This window comes from Biomphalaria glabrata, chromosome 4 (genome assembly GCF_947242115.1).
Source record: "Biomphalaria glabrata chromosome 4, xgBioGlab47.1, whole genome shotgun sequence".
NCBI classification, from domain to species: domain Eukaryota; kingdom Metazoa; phylum Mollusca; class Gastropoda; family Planorbidae; genus Biomphalaria; species Biomphalaria glabrata.
The window spans coordinates 38,014,169-38,033,703 of NC_074714.1; the positions used below are offsets into that span (position 1 = coordinate 38,014,169).

General features: G+C 37.1%; 1 protein-coding gene across 3 annotated transcripts in view; it reads right to left on the bottom strand.

Annotated features, from left to right (window-relative positions):
- LOC106066418 (uncharacterized) overlaps window positions 1-19,327 on the bottom strand; it is a 61,715-nt gene extending 42,388 nt beyond the window's left edge. The window contains exons 1-3 of one of the 3 annotated variants that reach the window (XM_056026175.1): window positions 19,238-19,327; window positions 16,630-16,854; window positions 15,941-15,982 (exon numbers count right to left, since the gene is read on the bottom strand). In XM_056026175.1, coding sequence (XP_055882150.1) covers window positions 15,941-15,982; window positions 16,630-16,840 — 253 coding nt within the window. In that variant the 5' untranslated portion in view covers window positions 16,841-16,854; window positions 19,238-19,327. The remainder of the gene's footprint in view (window positions 1-15,940; window positions 15,983-16,629; window positions 16,855-19,237) is intronic. The other 2 variants (XM_056026176.1, XM_056026177.1) reach the window with 2 other exon arrangements.
- Between the last annotated feature and the right edge of the window lie 208 nt (window positions 19,328-19,535).

A 19,535-nucleotide genomic window follows, 5' to 3' on the forward strand; every position in this document is an offset into this window, starting at 1 on the left:
TATTTACGAATTGGCCTTCAAGTAGGAGAATTTCCAAAAAGACGAAAAATAAATAAACAAATAAATAAAAAGACGTTTCATTTTTTTACGTTCCGCTTGAAGACTTGTTCAAACAGAAATATCTAGACCTTTTCTTGTTTATCTCTTTTCCCAGTATAAATAGACTACTAGTTTGTTTGTTGTATTATTGAATATTGTAATTTAAAAAAAAATCGTTTACACAATGCTGGAACAAAAACTGTTTTGAATGATGATTAAATTATTTGTATTTATGCACAGAACTAATTACAAAATGAAATATTGTTTAAAAAAAAAATTCAAGCTGTGATTGGAGTGACACCTAGAATTCGTTTCTCCTTTGCCTTGAAACATGCGCAGGCTTTTATCTCAAAACTAGTTATGCAAATTCTAACATCGCGAAGCATCAACGGGCTTCGTTTCATCTCATTGAAATGATTCTAAAAGTTGGCACCCGGCACGTGTCTACGGAACAAAAGATTGTGTGCGTACAAAATTTAACAGAATAGAAAAAAAAACACTCACACAAACACGAAATAGGGGAGAGCATGGAACAGCGGGCTTGGGGATTTGTTTGCCAATGCTGTACAGTTGTGTGTCTACGGGATGTCCAGAAGAAAATGATGGACTAGATAACACAGGATGCCTTTAGATGCCTGTCTTGATATATGTTCCACGGTATGTTTAATGCAATCAATAGTTGGCTTTGAAGCAACAAAACTTATTTCAAAAATACAAATCAAAGTGAATTATCTTAAAACTGACAGACACTCTTTCGTAAAAAAATAGTTCCATATATGATCACGTGTTTTCACTGCTACACCAATTGGATTCGGTTATCATTGTCCTAACGAGTCTTTCGTGCTTCTAAAGTATTCACAGTCCGCTCTAGTCTCACTGCTCCTATAATATGTATAATTCATGGGTTCTGATTTTAACTCTTTTGACATTTGGTGAGGAGATATCTAAAAAATTTCCAAGTGTTTATTAAGTATCATAGTAACTTAGGCGATCATCAAAACTCAAATTTTAAAAATCTCGATTTCAAAATCCTTGTCAACATTAGGACACGAATCGGGACTCGAACTCGAGCTTTTCGGTGCAACAGCAAAGCAATCCACACCACTTCGCCACACTGCCCCGAATGTGTTAAGGAGACGCGCTCAAATTCAAATTGTTCAGTTGCCAATACCAATGGCCAGTGAATAATAGACGTGTTATCTCAAACCCAAAGGTTTCATTGTTTCATTCGTGAAAACAAAAGGCTTACGTGGCATATTAGAGATCTGGATGAAAGGGATGCCAGGAATAAAATGAGATATTTCTTAATACTCATTGATAGAACAGTGGACAAGGTTTAGTCTAGAATTATACTGGACAAAGATTTGAGCAATTTTTGGTTTATTTAGACCTTAGTATAACAACAATGGAACATACAGTTCATTAAAACTCTAGAAATATCATTTTCAGTATTGGTACCGGTAGTGATTATTTTATTATCGTTTCAGCTGTTCTTGAGATTTTACAATTATTTTTTTAAAATGTTTTTATTTTTACTCATAATAAACGAATCAATTCTTATGTTCTTTGTAAATAAAAATGGCGATGTTATAAAATGCAACAACTACTTCTGGTCAACTTTTGTTGTTGTTTTTTTAATTGTGTATGTTGTCAGCATCTATTACAGAGATAATTATTTTTAAATCAAGATTTTGATAGACGTTCGCGTGTGAATCCACAACTTTGATGTCATCTATTTGTGAGTTTATAACGTTGTGGATAATGAATACGACTTAGCCTCGGTTTGTGAAACATAAATTACCATGTTATCATAAATATATTATGATACTTCTATACCAAGGTAAAACATAAATCTTTTGCAGTTGCGGTTGTGACTTGTATTTTTCGTAAAGTAGATATGGATGCTTGAAAGATTGGCTGCAAACATTTTTTCGCTGTCTTTGAATTAAAGATGAATTTTTATTAAAAAAAAGCTTAATTGTCTGTTAACCTTTGATTTCTTTTTTTTTTATTCCACTAACATCTCTCCCCGTCCCCAAGCTTACAAGCTCGTTTTTATAAACTATCGATTGATCTGCCACGACTTGACGTCTGCTTTGTACAAATTCAATGAAATCTGGCCAACGTTCCAGTGACCTCTGGGATTTTACCACCCAACATTTCAATTTTGGAGCGATTATATTATTATTTATTTTAATTACGCGATCGTTGCAAACATTGATACTGACAACTCCCTTTAGTAAGGCCGAGACGGAATGGCTGGATTTGTAGGATTCAGATTCACGCCGTTGTTAAACACATCGTTGTGTTGATTCGAATCACAAAATAAATCTCCAAGCTGCAGAGATGAAGGCTAAGCAACAATGGCTGGTTTAATTTGTTTTGGAGTGACGGTGAATCAATTAGTGTTTTTTTTAAATCCTAATGCAAATGTTTACATGCATACCGTTAACATCATTTAAAGAAAATAGTTAAAAAAATAGCTAGGCTTAGCTAAAAGAGAATATCAACTAGAGTACGCGAAGATTAAACTAATTTCTCCAAGGGAAAGTAAATGTTTTATTCACATATTCAGTAGTTAAAATATTGCATGAAAACAACGTTTGAAATGGGCATACTGTTGTGTTTTTTATTTTTATTGCGAAGCATATATCAACTCTGTCTGTCTGGTACATTTTTAGTACGTTATTTCTCCCTGGCTGAAAAGTAAAGGGCTTGGCCTTCGAACCGATGGGTGCTGGGTTCGAATCATGGTGAAGACTGGGATTTTAAATTTCGGAATGTCTGAGTTCACCCAGCTCTAATGGGTACCTGACTTAGGGAAAAAATAAAGGCGGTTGGTCGTTGTTTTGGCCACATCACACCCTCGTTAACCATGGACCACAGAAAAATATGACCTTTACATCATCTGCCCCAAAGAACGCAAAGTCTGAGAGAGGGGGGTACTTTACTTTTACTTTTTATTTCTCCCACACACCCAGTCTCGGTTCAGTTTGAAACTTTACACAATTATTTGTTGTACCTAACAAAACAGGAATCAAAGAATTAACTAATTAGTTAATTATTTGTTTGGTATCGAACGAGGGAAATAAATGTTACTTTCTGAGAGATGCGGCTGTATATGTGGAATTATTCTCCTTATTACACTTTGTATACGTTTTTCCGCCACTTCCCATTTTCTTGTTGAAATGTCCGATAAATATTCATGGCCGTTGACAATACATGAATCAATCCAAAAACATTAAAAAATAAGTTGATCAATTAGTGGTAATTAATATTTCATTTAATTATTTAGAAATAAAAGTAGCTTACTTATGCAGCATGCGTTTTTTCCTTCATAGATAAGCTTTGTTTTTGTTTGAGTTTTATATGTTTGCTTGTTAATTTTGAATTCAAGAACTCAAGTGAAAATATATACATAATATATTCTTTAGAAACATTATCAGGCCATTTTTTTTCTTTGGATATTATGTTAGATACTAGAGATCTGGTCCATTGATATACAATATATGAAGTCTTTTTAACATACTAAGTCTACCTTACTAAATAAAATTAGAAACAGCTCACAATTGCGATCTGACCCCACGATGACCTTTTGACCATTGTCCAAAAACTTAGCTAAGACTGTATAGCCTGACTACGAGATCGTCAGGGCTCTAAAATATCTTTTTTCATAGAACATTACCAAAGAAATGGAGGAGGCAGACAGAATCAAAGAATAGACGGGAGTGTGGATGAAAGAGACTCTTAATTTTGATTAAACACATAAAAATAGAGACAGTGGACAGATCGTGTGTGGGGTATTAACTGTCCAACATAGTGACAGGCCGATGAAAGCGAAGGGTATATAGATGCAGTATCCCTGAAAAATCGAATAGAAAAGTATTTCAGTACACCTAAATTAATATGACATAATTGTATTCACTCTGCAAAAGACTTCAGTGCAGCATGAAGCTTTAACGCTTGTTTCATCTATATATATAATTCTCTTCATGGCTCAACAGTTTGGACACTAAGAAGTAAAGAAAAGATCACTCTTTTATTTTTGCAAGTCGGACTAGAGTTACCCCACGAAAAAAAGAGGAGGGGGGGAGAACAAGTAGGATTCACCCGTCACTAAATAGAAGGGCCGGACTTAACTATTGTGACCAAGAAGTCATGGAAAGATCACTCTTTTATTTATTTCTACCCCACGTAACTTTAGCGGCGAAAAAAGGAATTTCGCGGGCCCAGTTTGGTTGGTCGTTGTGCTGGCCACATGACATCCACGTAAACCGTTGTTTCTGACCTTAACATCATCTGCCTTATAGATCGCGAGGTCTGAATGGGGAACTAATAGAATAATATTTACTATTACATATCTCCCCCCCCCCGAAAAAAAAAAGGTGTAAATTTTATACTGGAAATATTACATACAAAAAGAAAACAATGGGATAGCAGAGGACACTGTTGTTAAATTTAGTACGTTGTGGGTTCAAACATGAGACAACACAACTTGTAGTCTGAAGCTTTACGACCAAACGCTAGAACAAGTCGGCATATTAGAGAGGCTGTAACATAAAAACAAGGACTTGTAAATCTTCTCAGTGTGACCCTTTTATAATCAAACAATGTAAAGTATACCTTGCCATCTAAAGGTCATCAGTTTCATTTGGTTAGTAAGAATGTCATGTGGCCAGCACAAAGACCAAACTCCTTTTACTTTCCCAACTAATTTCAAATACCCATTAGAATTGGGTGGACTCAGAATTCAAAATTCCAGTCTTCACCGAGATTCAAACACGACACCCCTCGGTGCGGAGGTCTAACGCTTTACCACTCAACCACTACGCCCCTTATGACCAATGAATTGAGGCTTAAATCAAGCCTGGGAAAAGTAATGTTATAGACGACAGTAGAGATTACGCTATCCACTAAAACAAAGAACTTGGCTTTGCTGTAATTTCACAGTTTGGCTGCCAAACACGAGGAGCTCTTCAACTCAGAAGATAAGAAGCGAGCTACCACTAAGAGAAACTATTCGTAGGCCAAGAAAATGTTTCTCAGTGTCTTTTAGAAAAAGACTTATAAGAAAAGTTAGCTGGACTCTGTCAAGGAGTAGAATGGTCTGCGTTACGTTCAAGATTTCTGATCTGATGGATGTACCGCATTAGTATAAAGACTGTCACGTTTCCCTAACTTTCATTGGCTTGGCGTTAAGTCTGACTGAACGTCTCTAAGACATGACAAGTCCTTCCCCATTATGTGACAAAGGAAAAGCCGAAGAGAGAAGAAATAAAGTTCATCCGATTTGGTCATTATGTCATTGTAGCATCAGTACAAGCTTTTCCATAGCTCAACAAAGACAGCAACTGAGAATGACCGTAGAGGCTCTCACACTATCAATCACTTTAGAGAGTTTTCTTCTCCTGAGTCAGTTTGATCCCTTTACATCCCACCTCACACACATACCTGTCTCACGGCGCCCCATCTCTAAATACATCAAAATACATCTAAATTTCACGGCGCCCCATCTCTACATCAATGTTTCTTGGCACCCCATCTCTAAATACATCAAAACAAATATAAATTTCACGGCGCCCCATCTCTAAATACATCAATGTTTCACGGCGCCCCATCTCTAAATACATCTAAATTTCACGGGGCACCATCTCTAAATACATCACGGCACCCCATCTCTAAATACATCAAAATACATCTAAATTTCAGGGCGCCCCATCTCTAAATACATCTATATTTCACAGGGCACCATCTCTAAATACATCACGGCACCCCATCTCTAAATACATCTAAATTTCACGGCGCCCCATCTCTAAATACATCAATGTTTCACGGCGCCCCATCTCTAAATACATCTAAATTTCACGGGGCACCATCTCTAAATACATCAATGTTTCACGGCGCCCCATCTCTAAATACATCAATGTTTCACGGCGCCCCATCTCTAAATACATCTAAATTTCACGGCACCCCATCTCTAAATACATCAATGTTTCACGGCGCCCCATCTCTAAATACATCTAAATTTCATGGCGCCCCATCTCTAAATACATCTAAATTTCACGGCACCCCATCTCTAAATACATTCACGTTTCACGGCACCCCTCCTGTAAATGAATCCATGTTTACCGGCACCCCTCCTGTAAATACAGTTACATCTAGATTTCTAGTCTTTATGGGTAGTACACTAAAATACCGTCTGCAATTCGCGTTATCTTTTCTATATGTGATAAAATGACCGCTGCCTTAGAATCCAGAACCTTAAAAGACATCATTCGTGATAAAATGACAATCAATTAACTATTAACACTTTTAGTTCATAAATGTGAACGATTTTTCTTATATGTTTTGTAAATTTTTTTAAATCATTAGACACCTTATAAGGTGTCTAATGATTTTAAAAAATTTACAGGTGTTTTAGAGGGAAAAAAGTGCTAGCAATTTAGACAAGTCTCCAAAGGGGAGATAAGACCCAGATAAAATATTGTTTGTTCCACCAGAGAAGGGCGATAACTTGTGGAACGTTGGCTGAGTAATGATATTTTGATTGTTCACCCTGCGCCGCAATCGATAGAACCCAACAGATGAATAAGAATCTACTTTAGAACAATGGCTGTCGAATTACCCTAAAAGGCAAAGGGACAGAGGTTAGAGGTTACCCGTGAAATCTCATCCGATAAGTCTCGCGTTAACCGTGTCATTGTCAAAAGAGTTAAGCCGAAGGCTCTTCGAGCTCTAGGCTTGTAAGCCTGCTTGAACAAACGTCCAAGTCAATGCCTATGTAAAACATTGCTATGTCCGATATATCCGGCATTCCGGGCGCATGGACTAGAATGCATGGCCGAAGGCTGAGTACACTGAGAACCTTTCCATTTTCCTATGTTGTACCAAGCTAACCGTGCAGGACTCACCATTAGTGTAACGGTTCCTTGAGGAACGGCGCATGGATTATCGACAGAGATGTGGAAGCTCTCTTTCAACTCCGCACCGTGCAATGGGAAAGCTCTCGCATTCAATTGGACACTCCCACAGGAGTTTTGTTTTGCTATTCATTTAGCCTAATCACTTCCTCAAGAAATCGTTTCCACCCGGGTGCCACGTTGAGACAGAAGAGCATACCCTGGCTCGCGTTTACCAAGAATGTATGTAGCACCATTAAACTACTGATGAAATATCTGCTTTCAAATGCGCTGCAATGTTCAACTCATAAAGCATCCCACAAAGTGACATATATTTTAATGAGGTAGAAATTAACATTTTCGCTACTTGGCCTATATGCAACATGGGCGTAGCCAGGATTTTTTTTCGGGGGGGGGGGGATTTTTCTTTATTCCCCCCCCCCCATACACACACACGTAATTAATCTTCTTTATATTTTGACCCTCTGTTCTTTCGGGCGTTTTTTTTTTTGTACCGTAGAATAGAGTCTTCCTTGAGTTGGTGGATAGACAGTAGACACCCTGCCCTTAGGGCTTAGGGGGGGCCTGGCCAAGCATTATTTCCCGTATTTAAAAAAAGAAAGAAAAAATCAAATTATGAGGTATCTGCAGTGCATTATCCTGATACTTTTAAAAAAAAAAACAACAAATGTGCTATTCAGTGCCCTTAATTAATGGAGCCCCAAAAAATGGTAACTATATTTTTGCTTTATTTTGTATTGGATGTCTCAATCCTTCTCTTTTTATTTCCATAGGCCTGAACGTTTTTCTTTAGGTTTTATTCTATCGCCACCATATATCTTCATATCGCTTTCTGTTTTTCTCTCTTACAGAATTATAGACCTATTGTGTAAAGAACGTAAACTAATTTTTAAAAATCAAATTAAACATAGAGCAGATTACCGCCATTACCTTTTAGTGTGAAAATCGCCAACAGATCTAACAAGATTTTATACGATGGTAGACCCAGATCTATTACCCCCGATTGTATAAAGGTGTATTGTAATATACAGAGTCGGATTTACCGCAGTACGAGACTCTGTAAACAAAATATGCATACAAAATAGAAGAAAATAAGGAAAACGGCACAAAGTTTGTACACGTTATTTCTCCCTCACCCAATCTCGAATTAAGCACAATTCTTTCTTTTCAACACAAGAATTAATAAGAAAAATTAACTATCGGTAATTAATTACTTTGGTATCTTGAACACGGGAAAGAAATAGTACTTTACAGGTGTGGTGGTATGAGTTGAATTAGTCCCCTTGAGGACTTGAACCCTTTGCATAAAAAAAAAACAAAAAAACAATCATGTAAACATTCACAAAGATACGCCCTTCTTCTTTCCCCATTTCCCAGCTGGTCCACACAAGACCATAGCGCATCGAGACAAGTGATACGGTTATATAGCGCATCGAGACAAGTGATACGGTTATATAGCGCATCGAGACAAGTGATAGGGTTATATAGCGCATTGAGACAAGTGATAGGGTTATATAGCGCATTGAGACAAGTGATACGGTTATATAGCGCATCGAGACAAGTGATAGGGTTATATAGCGCATCGAGACAAGTGATACGGTTATATAGCGCATCGAGACAAGTGATAGGGTTATATAGCGCATCGAGACAAGTGATAGGGTCATATAGCGCATTGAGACAAGTGATAGGGTTATATAGCGCATTGAGACAAGTGATAGGGTTATATAGCGCATCGAGACAAGTGATACGGTTATATAGCGCATCGAGACAAGTGATAGGGTTATATAGCGCATTGAGACAAGTGATAGGGTTATATAGCGCATCGAGACAAGTGATAGGGTCATATAGCGCATTGAGACAAGTGATAGGGTTATATAGCGCATCGAGACAAGTGATAGGGTTATATAGCGCATCGAGACAAGTGATACGGTTATATAGCGCATCGAGACAAGTGATAGGGTTATATAGCGCATCGAGACAAGTGATAGGGTTATATAGCGCATCGAGACAAGTGATAGGGTTATATAGCGCATCGAGACAAGTGATACGGTTATATAGCGCATCGAGACAAGTGATACGGTTATATAGCGCATTGAGACAAGTGATAGGGTTATATAGTGCATTGAGACAAGTGATAGGGTTATATAGCGCATCGAGACAAGTGATATGGTTATATAGTGCATTGAGACAAGTGATATGGTTATATAGCGCATTGAGACAAGTGATAGGGTTATATAGTGCATTGAGACAAGTGATAGGGTTATATAGCGCATCGAGACAAGTGATAGGGTTATATAGTGCATTGAGACAAGTGATACGGTTATATAGCGCATCGAGACAAGTGATAGGGTTATATAGCGCATCGAGACAAGTGATACGGTTAGATAGCGCATCGAGACAAGTGATATGGTTATATAGCGCATCGAGACAATTGATAGGGTTATAAAGCGCATCGAGACAAGTGATAGGGTTATATAGCGCATCGAGACAAGTGATAGGGTTATATAGCGCATCGAGACAAGTGATAGGGTTATATAGCGCATCGAGACAATTGATAGGGTTATATAGCGCATCGAGACAAGTGATAGGGTTATATAGCGCATCGAGACAGGTGATAGGGTTATATAGCGCATCGAGACAAGTGATAGAGTTATATAGCGCATCGAGACAAGTGATAGGGTTATATAGCGCATTGAGACAAGTGATAGGGTTATATAGCGCATCGAGACAAGTGATAGGGTTATATAGCGCATTGAGACAAGTGATATGGTCATATAGCGCATCGAGACAAGTGATAGGGTTATATAGCGCATTGAGACAAGTGATAGGGTTATATAGCGCATCGAGACAAGTGATACGGTTATATAGCGCATTGAGACAAGTGATAGGGTTATATAGCGCATCGAGACAAGTGATACGGTTATATAGCGCATCGAGACAAGTGATAGGGTTATATAGTGCATTGAGACAAGTGATAGGGTTATATAGCGCATTGAGACAAGTGATAGGGTTATATAGCGCATCGAGACAAGTGATAGGGTTATATAGCGCATCGAGACAAGTGATACGGTTATATAGCGCATCGAGACAAGTGATAGGGTTATATAGTGCATTGAGACAAGTGATACGGTTATATAGCGCATCGAGACAAGTGATAGGGTTATATAGCGCATCGAGACAAGTGATACGGTTAGATAGCGCATCGAGACAAGTGATATGGTTATATAGCGCATCGAGACAATTGATAGGGTTATATAGCGCATCGAGACAAGTGATAGGGTTATATAGCGCATCGAGACAAGTGATAGGGTTATATAGCGCATCGAGACAAGTGATAGGGTTATATAGCGCATCGAGACAATTGATAGGGTTATATAGCGCATCGAGACAAGTGATAGGGTTATATAGCGCATCGAGACAGGTGATAGGGTTATATAGCGCATCGAGACAAGTGATAGAGTTATATAGCGCATCGAGACAAGTGATAGGGTTATATAGCGCATTGAGACAAGTGATAGGGTTATATAGCGCATCGAGACAAGTGATAGGGTTATATAGCGCATTGAGACAAGTGATATGGTCATATAGCGCATCGAGACAAGTGATAGGGTTATATAGCGCATTGAGACAAGTGATAGGGTTATATAGCGCATCGAGACAAGTGATACGGTTATATAGCGCATTGAGACAAGTGATAGGGTTATATAGCGCATCGAGACAAGTGATAGGGTTATATAGCGCATCGAGACAAGTGATAGGGTTATATAGCGCATTGAGACAAGTGATACGGTTATATAGCGCATTGAGACAAGTGATACGGTTATATAGCGCATCGAGACAAGTGATAGGGTTATATAGCGCATCGAGACAAGTGATACGGTTATATAGCGCATCGAGACAAGTGATAGGGTTATATAGCGCATCGAGACAAGTGATAGGGTCATATAGCGCATTGAGACAAGTGATAGGGTTATATAGCGCATTGAGACAAGTGATAGGGTTATATAGCGCATCGAGACAAGTGATACGGTTATATAGCGCATCGAGACAAGTGATAGGGTTATATAGCGCATTGAGACAAGTGATAGGGTTATATAGCGCATCGAGACAAGTGATAGGGTTATATAGCGCATCGAGACAAGTGATAGGGTTATATAGCGCATCGAGACAAGTGATAGGGTTATATAGCGCATCGAGACAAGTGATACGGTTATATAGCGCATCGAGACAAGTGATACGGTTATATAGCGCATTGAGACAAGTGATAGGGTTATATAGTGCATTGAGACAAGTGATAGGGTTATATAGCGCATCGAGACAAGTGATATGGTTATATAGTGCATTGAGACAAGTGATATGGTTATATAGCGCATTGAGACAAGTGATAGGGTTATATAGTGCATTGAGACAAGTGATAGGGTTATATAGCGCATCGAGACAAGTGATAGGGTTATATAGTGCATTGAGACAAGTGATACGGTTATATAGCGCATCGAGACAAGTGATAGGGTTATATAGCGCATCGAGACAAGTGATACGGTTAGATAGCGCATCGAGACAAGTGATATGGTTATATAGCGCATCGAGACAATTGATAGGGTTATATAGCGCATCGAGACAAGTGATAGGGTTATATAGCGCATCGAGACAAGTGATAGGGTTATATAGCGCATCGAGACAAGTGATAGGGTTATATAGCGCATCGAGACAATTGATAGGGTTATATAGCGCATCGAGACAAGTGATAGGGTTATATAGCGCATCGAGACAGGTGATAGGGTTATATAGCGCATCGAGACAAGTGATAGAGTTATATAGCGCATCGAGACAAGTGATAGGGTTATATAGCGCATTGAGACAAGTGATAGGGTTATATAGCGCATCGAGACAAGTGATAGGGTTATATAGCGCATTGAGACAAGTGATATGGTCATATAGCGCATCGAGACAAGTGATAGGGTTATATAGCGCATTGAGACAAGTGATAGGGTTATATAGCGCATCGAGACAAGTGATACGGTTATATAGCGCATTGAGACAAGTGATAGGGTTATATAGCGCATCGAGACAAGTGATACGGTTATATAGCGCATCGAGACAAGTGATAGGGTTATATAGTGCATTGAGACAAGTGATAGGGTTATATAGCGCATTGAGACAAGTGATAGGGTTATATAGCGCATCGAGACAAGTGATAGGGTTATATAGCGCATCGAGACAAGTGATACGGTTATATAGCGCATCGAGACAAGTGATAGGGTTATATAGTGCATTGAGACAAGTGATACGGTTATATAGCGCATCGAGACAAGTGATAGGGTTATATAGCGCATCGAGACAAGTGATACGGTTAGATAGCGCATCGAGACAAGTGATATGGTTATATAGCGCATCGAGACAATTGATAGGGTTATATAGCGCATCGAGACAAGTGATAGGGTTATATAGCGCATCGAGACAAGTGATAGGGTTATATAGCGCATCGAGACAAGTGATAGGGTTATATAGCGCATCGAGACAATTGATAGGGTTATATAGCGCATCGAGACAAGTGATAGGGTTATATAGCGCATCGAGACAGGTGATAGGGTTATATAGCGCATCGAGACAAGTGATAGAGTTATATAGCGCATCGAGACAAGTGATAGGGTTATATAGCGCATTGAGACAAGTGATAGGGTTATATAGCGCATCGAGACAAGTGATAGGGTTATATAGCGCATTGAGACAAGTGATATGGTCATATAGCGCATCGAGACAAGTGATAGGGTTATATAGCGCATTGAGACAAGTGATAGGGTTATATAGCGCATCGAGACAAGTGATACGGTTATATAGCGCATTGAGACAAGTGATAGGGTTATATAGCGCATCGAGACAAGTGATAGGGTTATATAGCGCATCGAGACAAGTGATAGGGTTATATAGCGCATTGAGACAAGTGATACGGTTATATAGCGCATTGAGACAAGTGATACGGTTATATAGCGCATTGAGACAAGTGATACGGTTATATAGCGCATCGAGACAAGTGATACGGTTATATAGCGCATCGAGACAAGTGATAGGGTTATATAGCGCATTGAGACAAGTGATACGGTTATAGAGCGCATCGAGACAAGTGATAGGGTTATATAGCGCATTGAGACAAGTGATAGGGTTATATAGTGCATTGAGACAAGTGATAGGGTTATATAGCGCATTGAGACAAGTGATAGGGTTATATAGCGCATCGAGACAAGTGATAGGGTTATATAGCGCATCGAGACAAGTGATACGGTTATAGAGCGCATCGAGACAAGTGATACGGTTATATAGCGCATCGAGACAAGTGATACGGTTATTTAGCGCATCGAGAAAGCTACTAGTAAAGAAAAATCAAAAGAGACTATATTAGCTACAGTGAGAATTTTTTTTTTTTAATTTTATAACATCTAGGCATACAGTTTTTGTATTCCCCAAAATAAAATTATAAACATATATATATATTACTAATTTATGTTTGAGTGGAAATAAGAAGGCAGTTACTTACAGAATACGTTTATTTTTGTTTTTAAAAAGAATGAATTAATTTTGTGCACACATTTCAGACATATATTTAGAACAAGATTCAATAGGCAGTATTTAGTGTCCATTATTATTTAAGTTAAAGGCTCTTTAGAAACTCATTCAAGGAGAGCGAGTGGCTAAATACACCAAACCCGAGTGTCTGTCCGTAGGCAAACCATTAAATTAGATGAACATTCCTTAAGTCAGGCTGGTTAGTCTACATCTTCATAACAATCAGTTAATTGAATAATTATGGAGATTAACCATGTAATACAAATAAGCCTGGACAAAATAACGCACTCGTGTATTTTGTAAGGAGGGAGGTAGATTGTGGTTGTTCGTGGTTGGTACTTCATAGCTTTTGATATTCGTGCGGGAAATACTGACATTTTCCTCTGACCTACATTGTTTACCAATCAGGTAGCCTACCCATAAGTGGTCTCTTGGGGGTCATATCTGAGTTTGTATGAGATCACTAACCAGGGCCGGATTTAAGTATGTGGAGACCCCGGGATAGGATTTTTAGTTTGTGTAGGGTAAGGCTCTTGGTAGACGCACTGTCGTCAATCCGGAGCTGTATTAAAAAATGTTAGGAAAAAAAAACGTACATGTTTCTGATCCGTCGAAATTATGATATATTTTAATCTCCTTTGTGGAGGCCCCGTTCCTTTGGAGGTCCCGGGGCTGTAGCCAGGTCTGCCCTCCCTAAATACGGTCCTGTCACTTACTGGGATCTTGTTTTGTTTTTGCGATATGACTGTGATCGGAATTCGTGTTTGAGAAATACTTATAATTTCCTTCACTATACTTAATGACTTTATATCAATTAAAACAAACCAGACCACTTTTGTTAACGCCAAACACCATCACGTTGCTTCATTGCTTATAGTCAAGCTCTCCCCCCCCCCCCTTTAATAACTTTTTGAAGATAAATTTCTTCTTCTGCATGTAGAAATTCATCGCTATGCACACATTACGTAGGGCCTATAATACAGATTAAGTCAGTAGATGCTGAGAGAAACAAATTGTGCACGTGATGTGCCGGGAACCAATCAGCTGGGCTCTTCGTGATTTGTGCTGTTGAATGTTTGATGAGCGCGCGCTCTCTGCCAAACAGTTGGCCAGCGGATCACCTGTGAGAAGACGGAGATTATGTTTGGCGAAGGGAGTTAACACTTCAACGCATAATAGATGCAGGAGTAACGAGTCCAAATAGTGTCTGGTAAGTGGGCATTCACTATCTGCATGAGCAGCTATACATGTGAGGTAGTGGCATGAAGGATCTGTGGGGCTCAGGGGCGACAAGTACAAATGTAATTGTTTCCCTTTGAGCAAGTCCTTGAGACAAAGTCCTAGAACAAAGTGGGGGCGCGGCGGCTGATTAGTTAAGCAGCTTGGCTTCCGAACTTTTGGTCCTGGGTTCGAAAACTGTGATTTTGAATTTTGGGATTCTTAGGGCGTTCCTGAGTCCACCCAACAAGTAAAGACGATTCGTCATTGTGCTTGCCACATGACACCCTGCTCGTTGACCGTTGGCCAAAGAAACAGATGACATCATCTGCCCTATAGATCGCAAGGTCTGGAAGGGGAACTAATATAACAAAGTAACAATAATGTGCAGTATATCTAATTGTAAAGTAAACAAAAGATAACTGGAAAAATATAAAAAAAACTAAACTAAACAACCAATAAAAATGTTTTCTATCAAATGTTAAAACAGAAGCTGCAGATTCACTGTATGCCTAATACTTCTTAAAAAAGAAGATATTTCCCACAAAATTTACGTAAGCAAAGGCATGGACTAACAGAATAGAATAGATATAAATAACAATCAAAGCAAAGTGCAGAGATACATTCTGTAATGTGTCAATTTTATGACAAAATGTTATTTGTACATAGTATTAGGTCTTAAGTATTTTTAGATTATAAAATATGTTGTTAGAAATATTTCAGCTTTATCAAATTTGTATTGTTTTACCAATGTATCAAATATATTATTGTTGTTTTTTTTTGACAGTGTAGTTAAATATTTCAAGAATTCTAAATATAACCCAAAATATGTTTACATCCAAAGTCAAGGTAGCACTTTAATCATTTTTTAAATCAGGCTATCAAATACGTAAACAAAAAATATTCTTTTTAATGTTGTTTTTTTTTGAAGCCATCATCTAAATATCATCTAAAAGGATGGCAGCTTTTTAAAATCCAGTAATGGAGAATTGTTTTTTTTTTAAAATACTTAACTGTTTATAATTAATGGAAAGCAATAAGACATACAATTGTAGGCCTACCAGCCATATATATTTGACTTAGTACTGGCTCTAATACCAACAGAACATATATATTCATATATACACACATAAATATGTAGTGTTTACACTAGTGAGTGCTGAGTGCTATATACAAATGTGCAGAGGGCTAGTAAGCTATACCTGCCACAGGAGAAGGTGTCTGGCCATCCTGGTCTTCATATACTGGCAGAAATAATAGTCAATAACTGAATAGTGAACTAAATAAAATCTGAGAACAACTTTTTCTGGAAATATTTTTTTTTAAATCATTGTAGAATTTTAACAACAATGAAGTATTTTCGTGCATTTGTTCTAAATATGTAGATAATTTTTTTAAACATGAAAATTAATTACTTATATATGTGTGTCTAATGTTTATGACAAAATAGGAAAATAAGAAAATTCTGAAAATATTATATTTTATTATACTTAATATAATGGAGTATTGAGAAACAAAAAGTGCTAAAAGGTATTTTAAGTTTATTAACAATTGATTGTTTAATTACAAGCTCTTGGATATATCTTTGTAACTTGTCATGCCAACTGAGTTCTAATTATAATGTAATACAGTATACAGTATTTCCCAAACTTTTTCCTTAACGGAACACTTCACAAATTCAAATTATTTAGTGGAACACTTTGCTTATTTTTTTAGAGAGATTAAGTAGTTTGTGGTACACCTATTCAGGCCTCATGTTCCGTGGAACACAGTTTGGGAAACACTGATGTAATGTATCTACAATCATGTAGAAGGTTAAAAAGAGGTAGTAGAATTAAAGGTATGTAATCTTTTAAAACACTTTTAACTTCTTATAACATCATGAACTTACCAGTTGGGACAGCCATCGCTATGGTAACTGTGAATGTCACTTCATATCCATCATCTTGTCCTGCTAAGGATGATGTACTCTGTTTTTTCTTTTTCTTTGCCTCAAACAGAATATCTGCCCCTGCTGCACTTTGTGTCCTGCTGCCTGCATTAGGGGACTCTGCCAAACTGACAAGGACCCCTGATGTCCTTGTCTCCAGTTCAGATTCCATTTTTCTTTCTGTTACTTTCAAATAAAAATAAACAACTATAGTCAATCAGTTAATAAATTAAATCATAATGCTACTGAGTTTCGATTCTTGCTTTTGTTATCTGATGATCAGATTTAAAATCTATGCCTCTTAAATTTTTTTTCTCATACAAAGCACAGATGTATTAGCCTACTTGTAAGTTCTATGCTAAAGGCTGTTCAAGATTTAGGCAGTACATTGTCATTCTACAGAATGATCAAGATTTTTACTTTTGCATTTGTAAATGACAAATATTAATATACTTTTATTTTGATTCTCAAAATAAGCAATAAAAAAATTCCTATTTATCTGGAAGATATGAAACAAAGTAACAGACAGTAGAATAAACCAAAACATGAATTCGCTCTCAACCAAACTTCTAGAAAACCTTTGCCTTTTACAAGCTACTTCAACACAATCAAATATTTTTTTGCCTGCAAACAGGGCACAATAGCATGAGACAACAGCACCTGAAAATTGGAACTAGATCTAGTGAAAATTGTGGAGATCTATATGTGTCATCAAAGAATGATATGTATTCTAAAGCTACATATTCTAGATTTTAGATCTGGATCTATATAGATTTGTTTGTATTTTTAAACAAGTTTCTGTAATTCCTTCAGAAATTTAGATTATTTCAAAAAAGCCAAAACATAAACATCTGATGATGTAGCTCCTCAAATTGACAGGAGGATGTAGTGGGCAGAGTTTGAACCTGGGATCATCTTGATCATTATGATGATTGCAACAGTCCAAAGCACAAATCTATCTAGATCTATATATATATAGTTAATCTAGATCTAAATATGTTGATAAAATCAAATGGATGAAATGTCAATGAAAATATAGATGAATATTCATCATTTTATTACTAAGTAAATTGGGTAGCTGCCTGGTCATATGCGGTATGCATGCTGGACTGTCATTTGCTTGTCTTAATGGTTTATGGCTGCATTATGATGAATGTACGTGTTAGTTCAATATATTTTATATTACTAGGTAACTAAAAATAAGTGTATAAATAGACGTAAGTTTCATTTTGTTCTGTTAGACCGATAATGGCACAATAAGGGTTATCCCTAATTGAACCCTAATAAATATTTCAGTTACTAAACCATTCAGGCCAGCATTGGACCGATATTGGCACAATAAGGGTTATCCCTAATTAAACCCCAATGAAAATCTCAGTTACTAAACCATTGGGGCTAGTATGGGCTTGATTAGGGCGCGATTCTGGAAATCCCCAATGAATCCGGAAGTGGGTTTACCCATTCTGGGCCGATATTGGCACGATTAGGGTTGCCCGTATGGGTCCCTAATGGGAACCTAATGATGCCAATGTGCAAACGGTATGCGCGCCCATTAGGGCGCCATTTTGGGCTATTTAGGGCTGCAATTAGGGCAAAGGGGAATAACCCTAATTAAAACTGATACTGGGCCGTAATGGGCATGTTTATAGGGTGAGGACGTTCATACCCTGCCCGCTACCATCCCCATCATCCTGCAGGAGGTTTGGGCTAGAAAATAGATTATCTTCAACTCTGAACGAACATCCAAAATATGTAAAACATTTTTTTCTACTATAAAACTATACTAGTAGACAGTGGAACATAAAAAAATATACAGATTCGAATAAAAGACTCAGCAGATTATACATACTGATGCTTAGCTGAAAGATCTATTTCTTCTCTGTAGACTAACATTAATATAGAGTCAAGATGGGCTAAATCCGATTAAAATTATAGATCTCAAATCTAGTAGATATATTCTATACTATAGATTATAATTATAGGGTTATAATATCTGCATATTTCACTTTTTGCTATTTAAAATTTATAAGGCAAGGATATTAAAATTATCATCAGATTAGTCAGATAATATTATCGGCATATACATAGACTTACAGTATGAGAGTATGTAGATCTACTAATGACTTTTATTAGTTTTATACTCATTATATGATTATACTAGATCTATGTCTATACTTCTATACTCTATACAGTCACTACTATAATATAATAGTTTCTATAGTTATAGTATAGTGACTACATCTAGATCTATAATTATAATATAATATAGACTAACTAGTTAAACTAGTCTATAGTCTATAGATTAAATTGGCTTGTCAAGATAGAGACTCTTAGTCTAAGAGGGCTCGAATATTAATAATACAATAATTGTTCAGATCAATTACTGTTACTAGATCTAGTAAGGCAAGGAGTGTTACAATTAAATTAATAATTTTTTTAATTAGATCTAGACTATTTAGACTATTACTTAATAGTATATCTAAATAAAACAGTGTATATAATTCATTAAAGATCTACTTCTAATTTTGTTTAAAATACAACAAATATAAATTGCTAAATAAAATGAAACCTTAGGCTATCAGAGAGGCATAGCCATAATTTTGATCTTGAATTGTTTTCGATGTGAGAAGTTAAAGTCCTCTCCCTTTACGTTGCTACACAACCGACGCTGACTTAAGGGGAAGTAATAAGAGTATTTTAAAAAGATTTTTTTAGAATTCTATCTCAGTGATTTTTATTATTATTATTATTATTTATAATTATTGCCAAGGGCCAAGTTAATTATGCATGAGTATCAGTGGTGGACTTGGTGTCAAAAGACTCAAAATTGACCCTGGCATTATGATCGACCGTCAAATTGCGTGCCC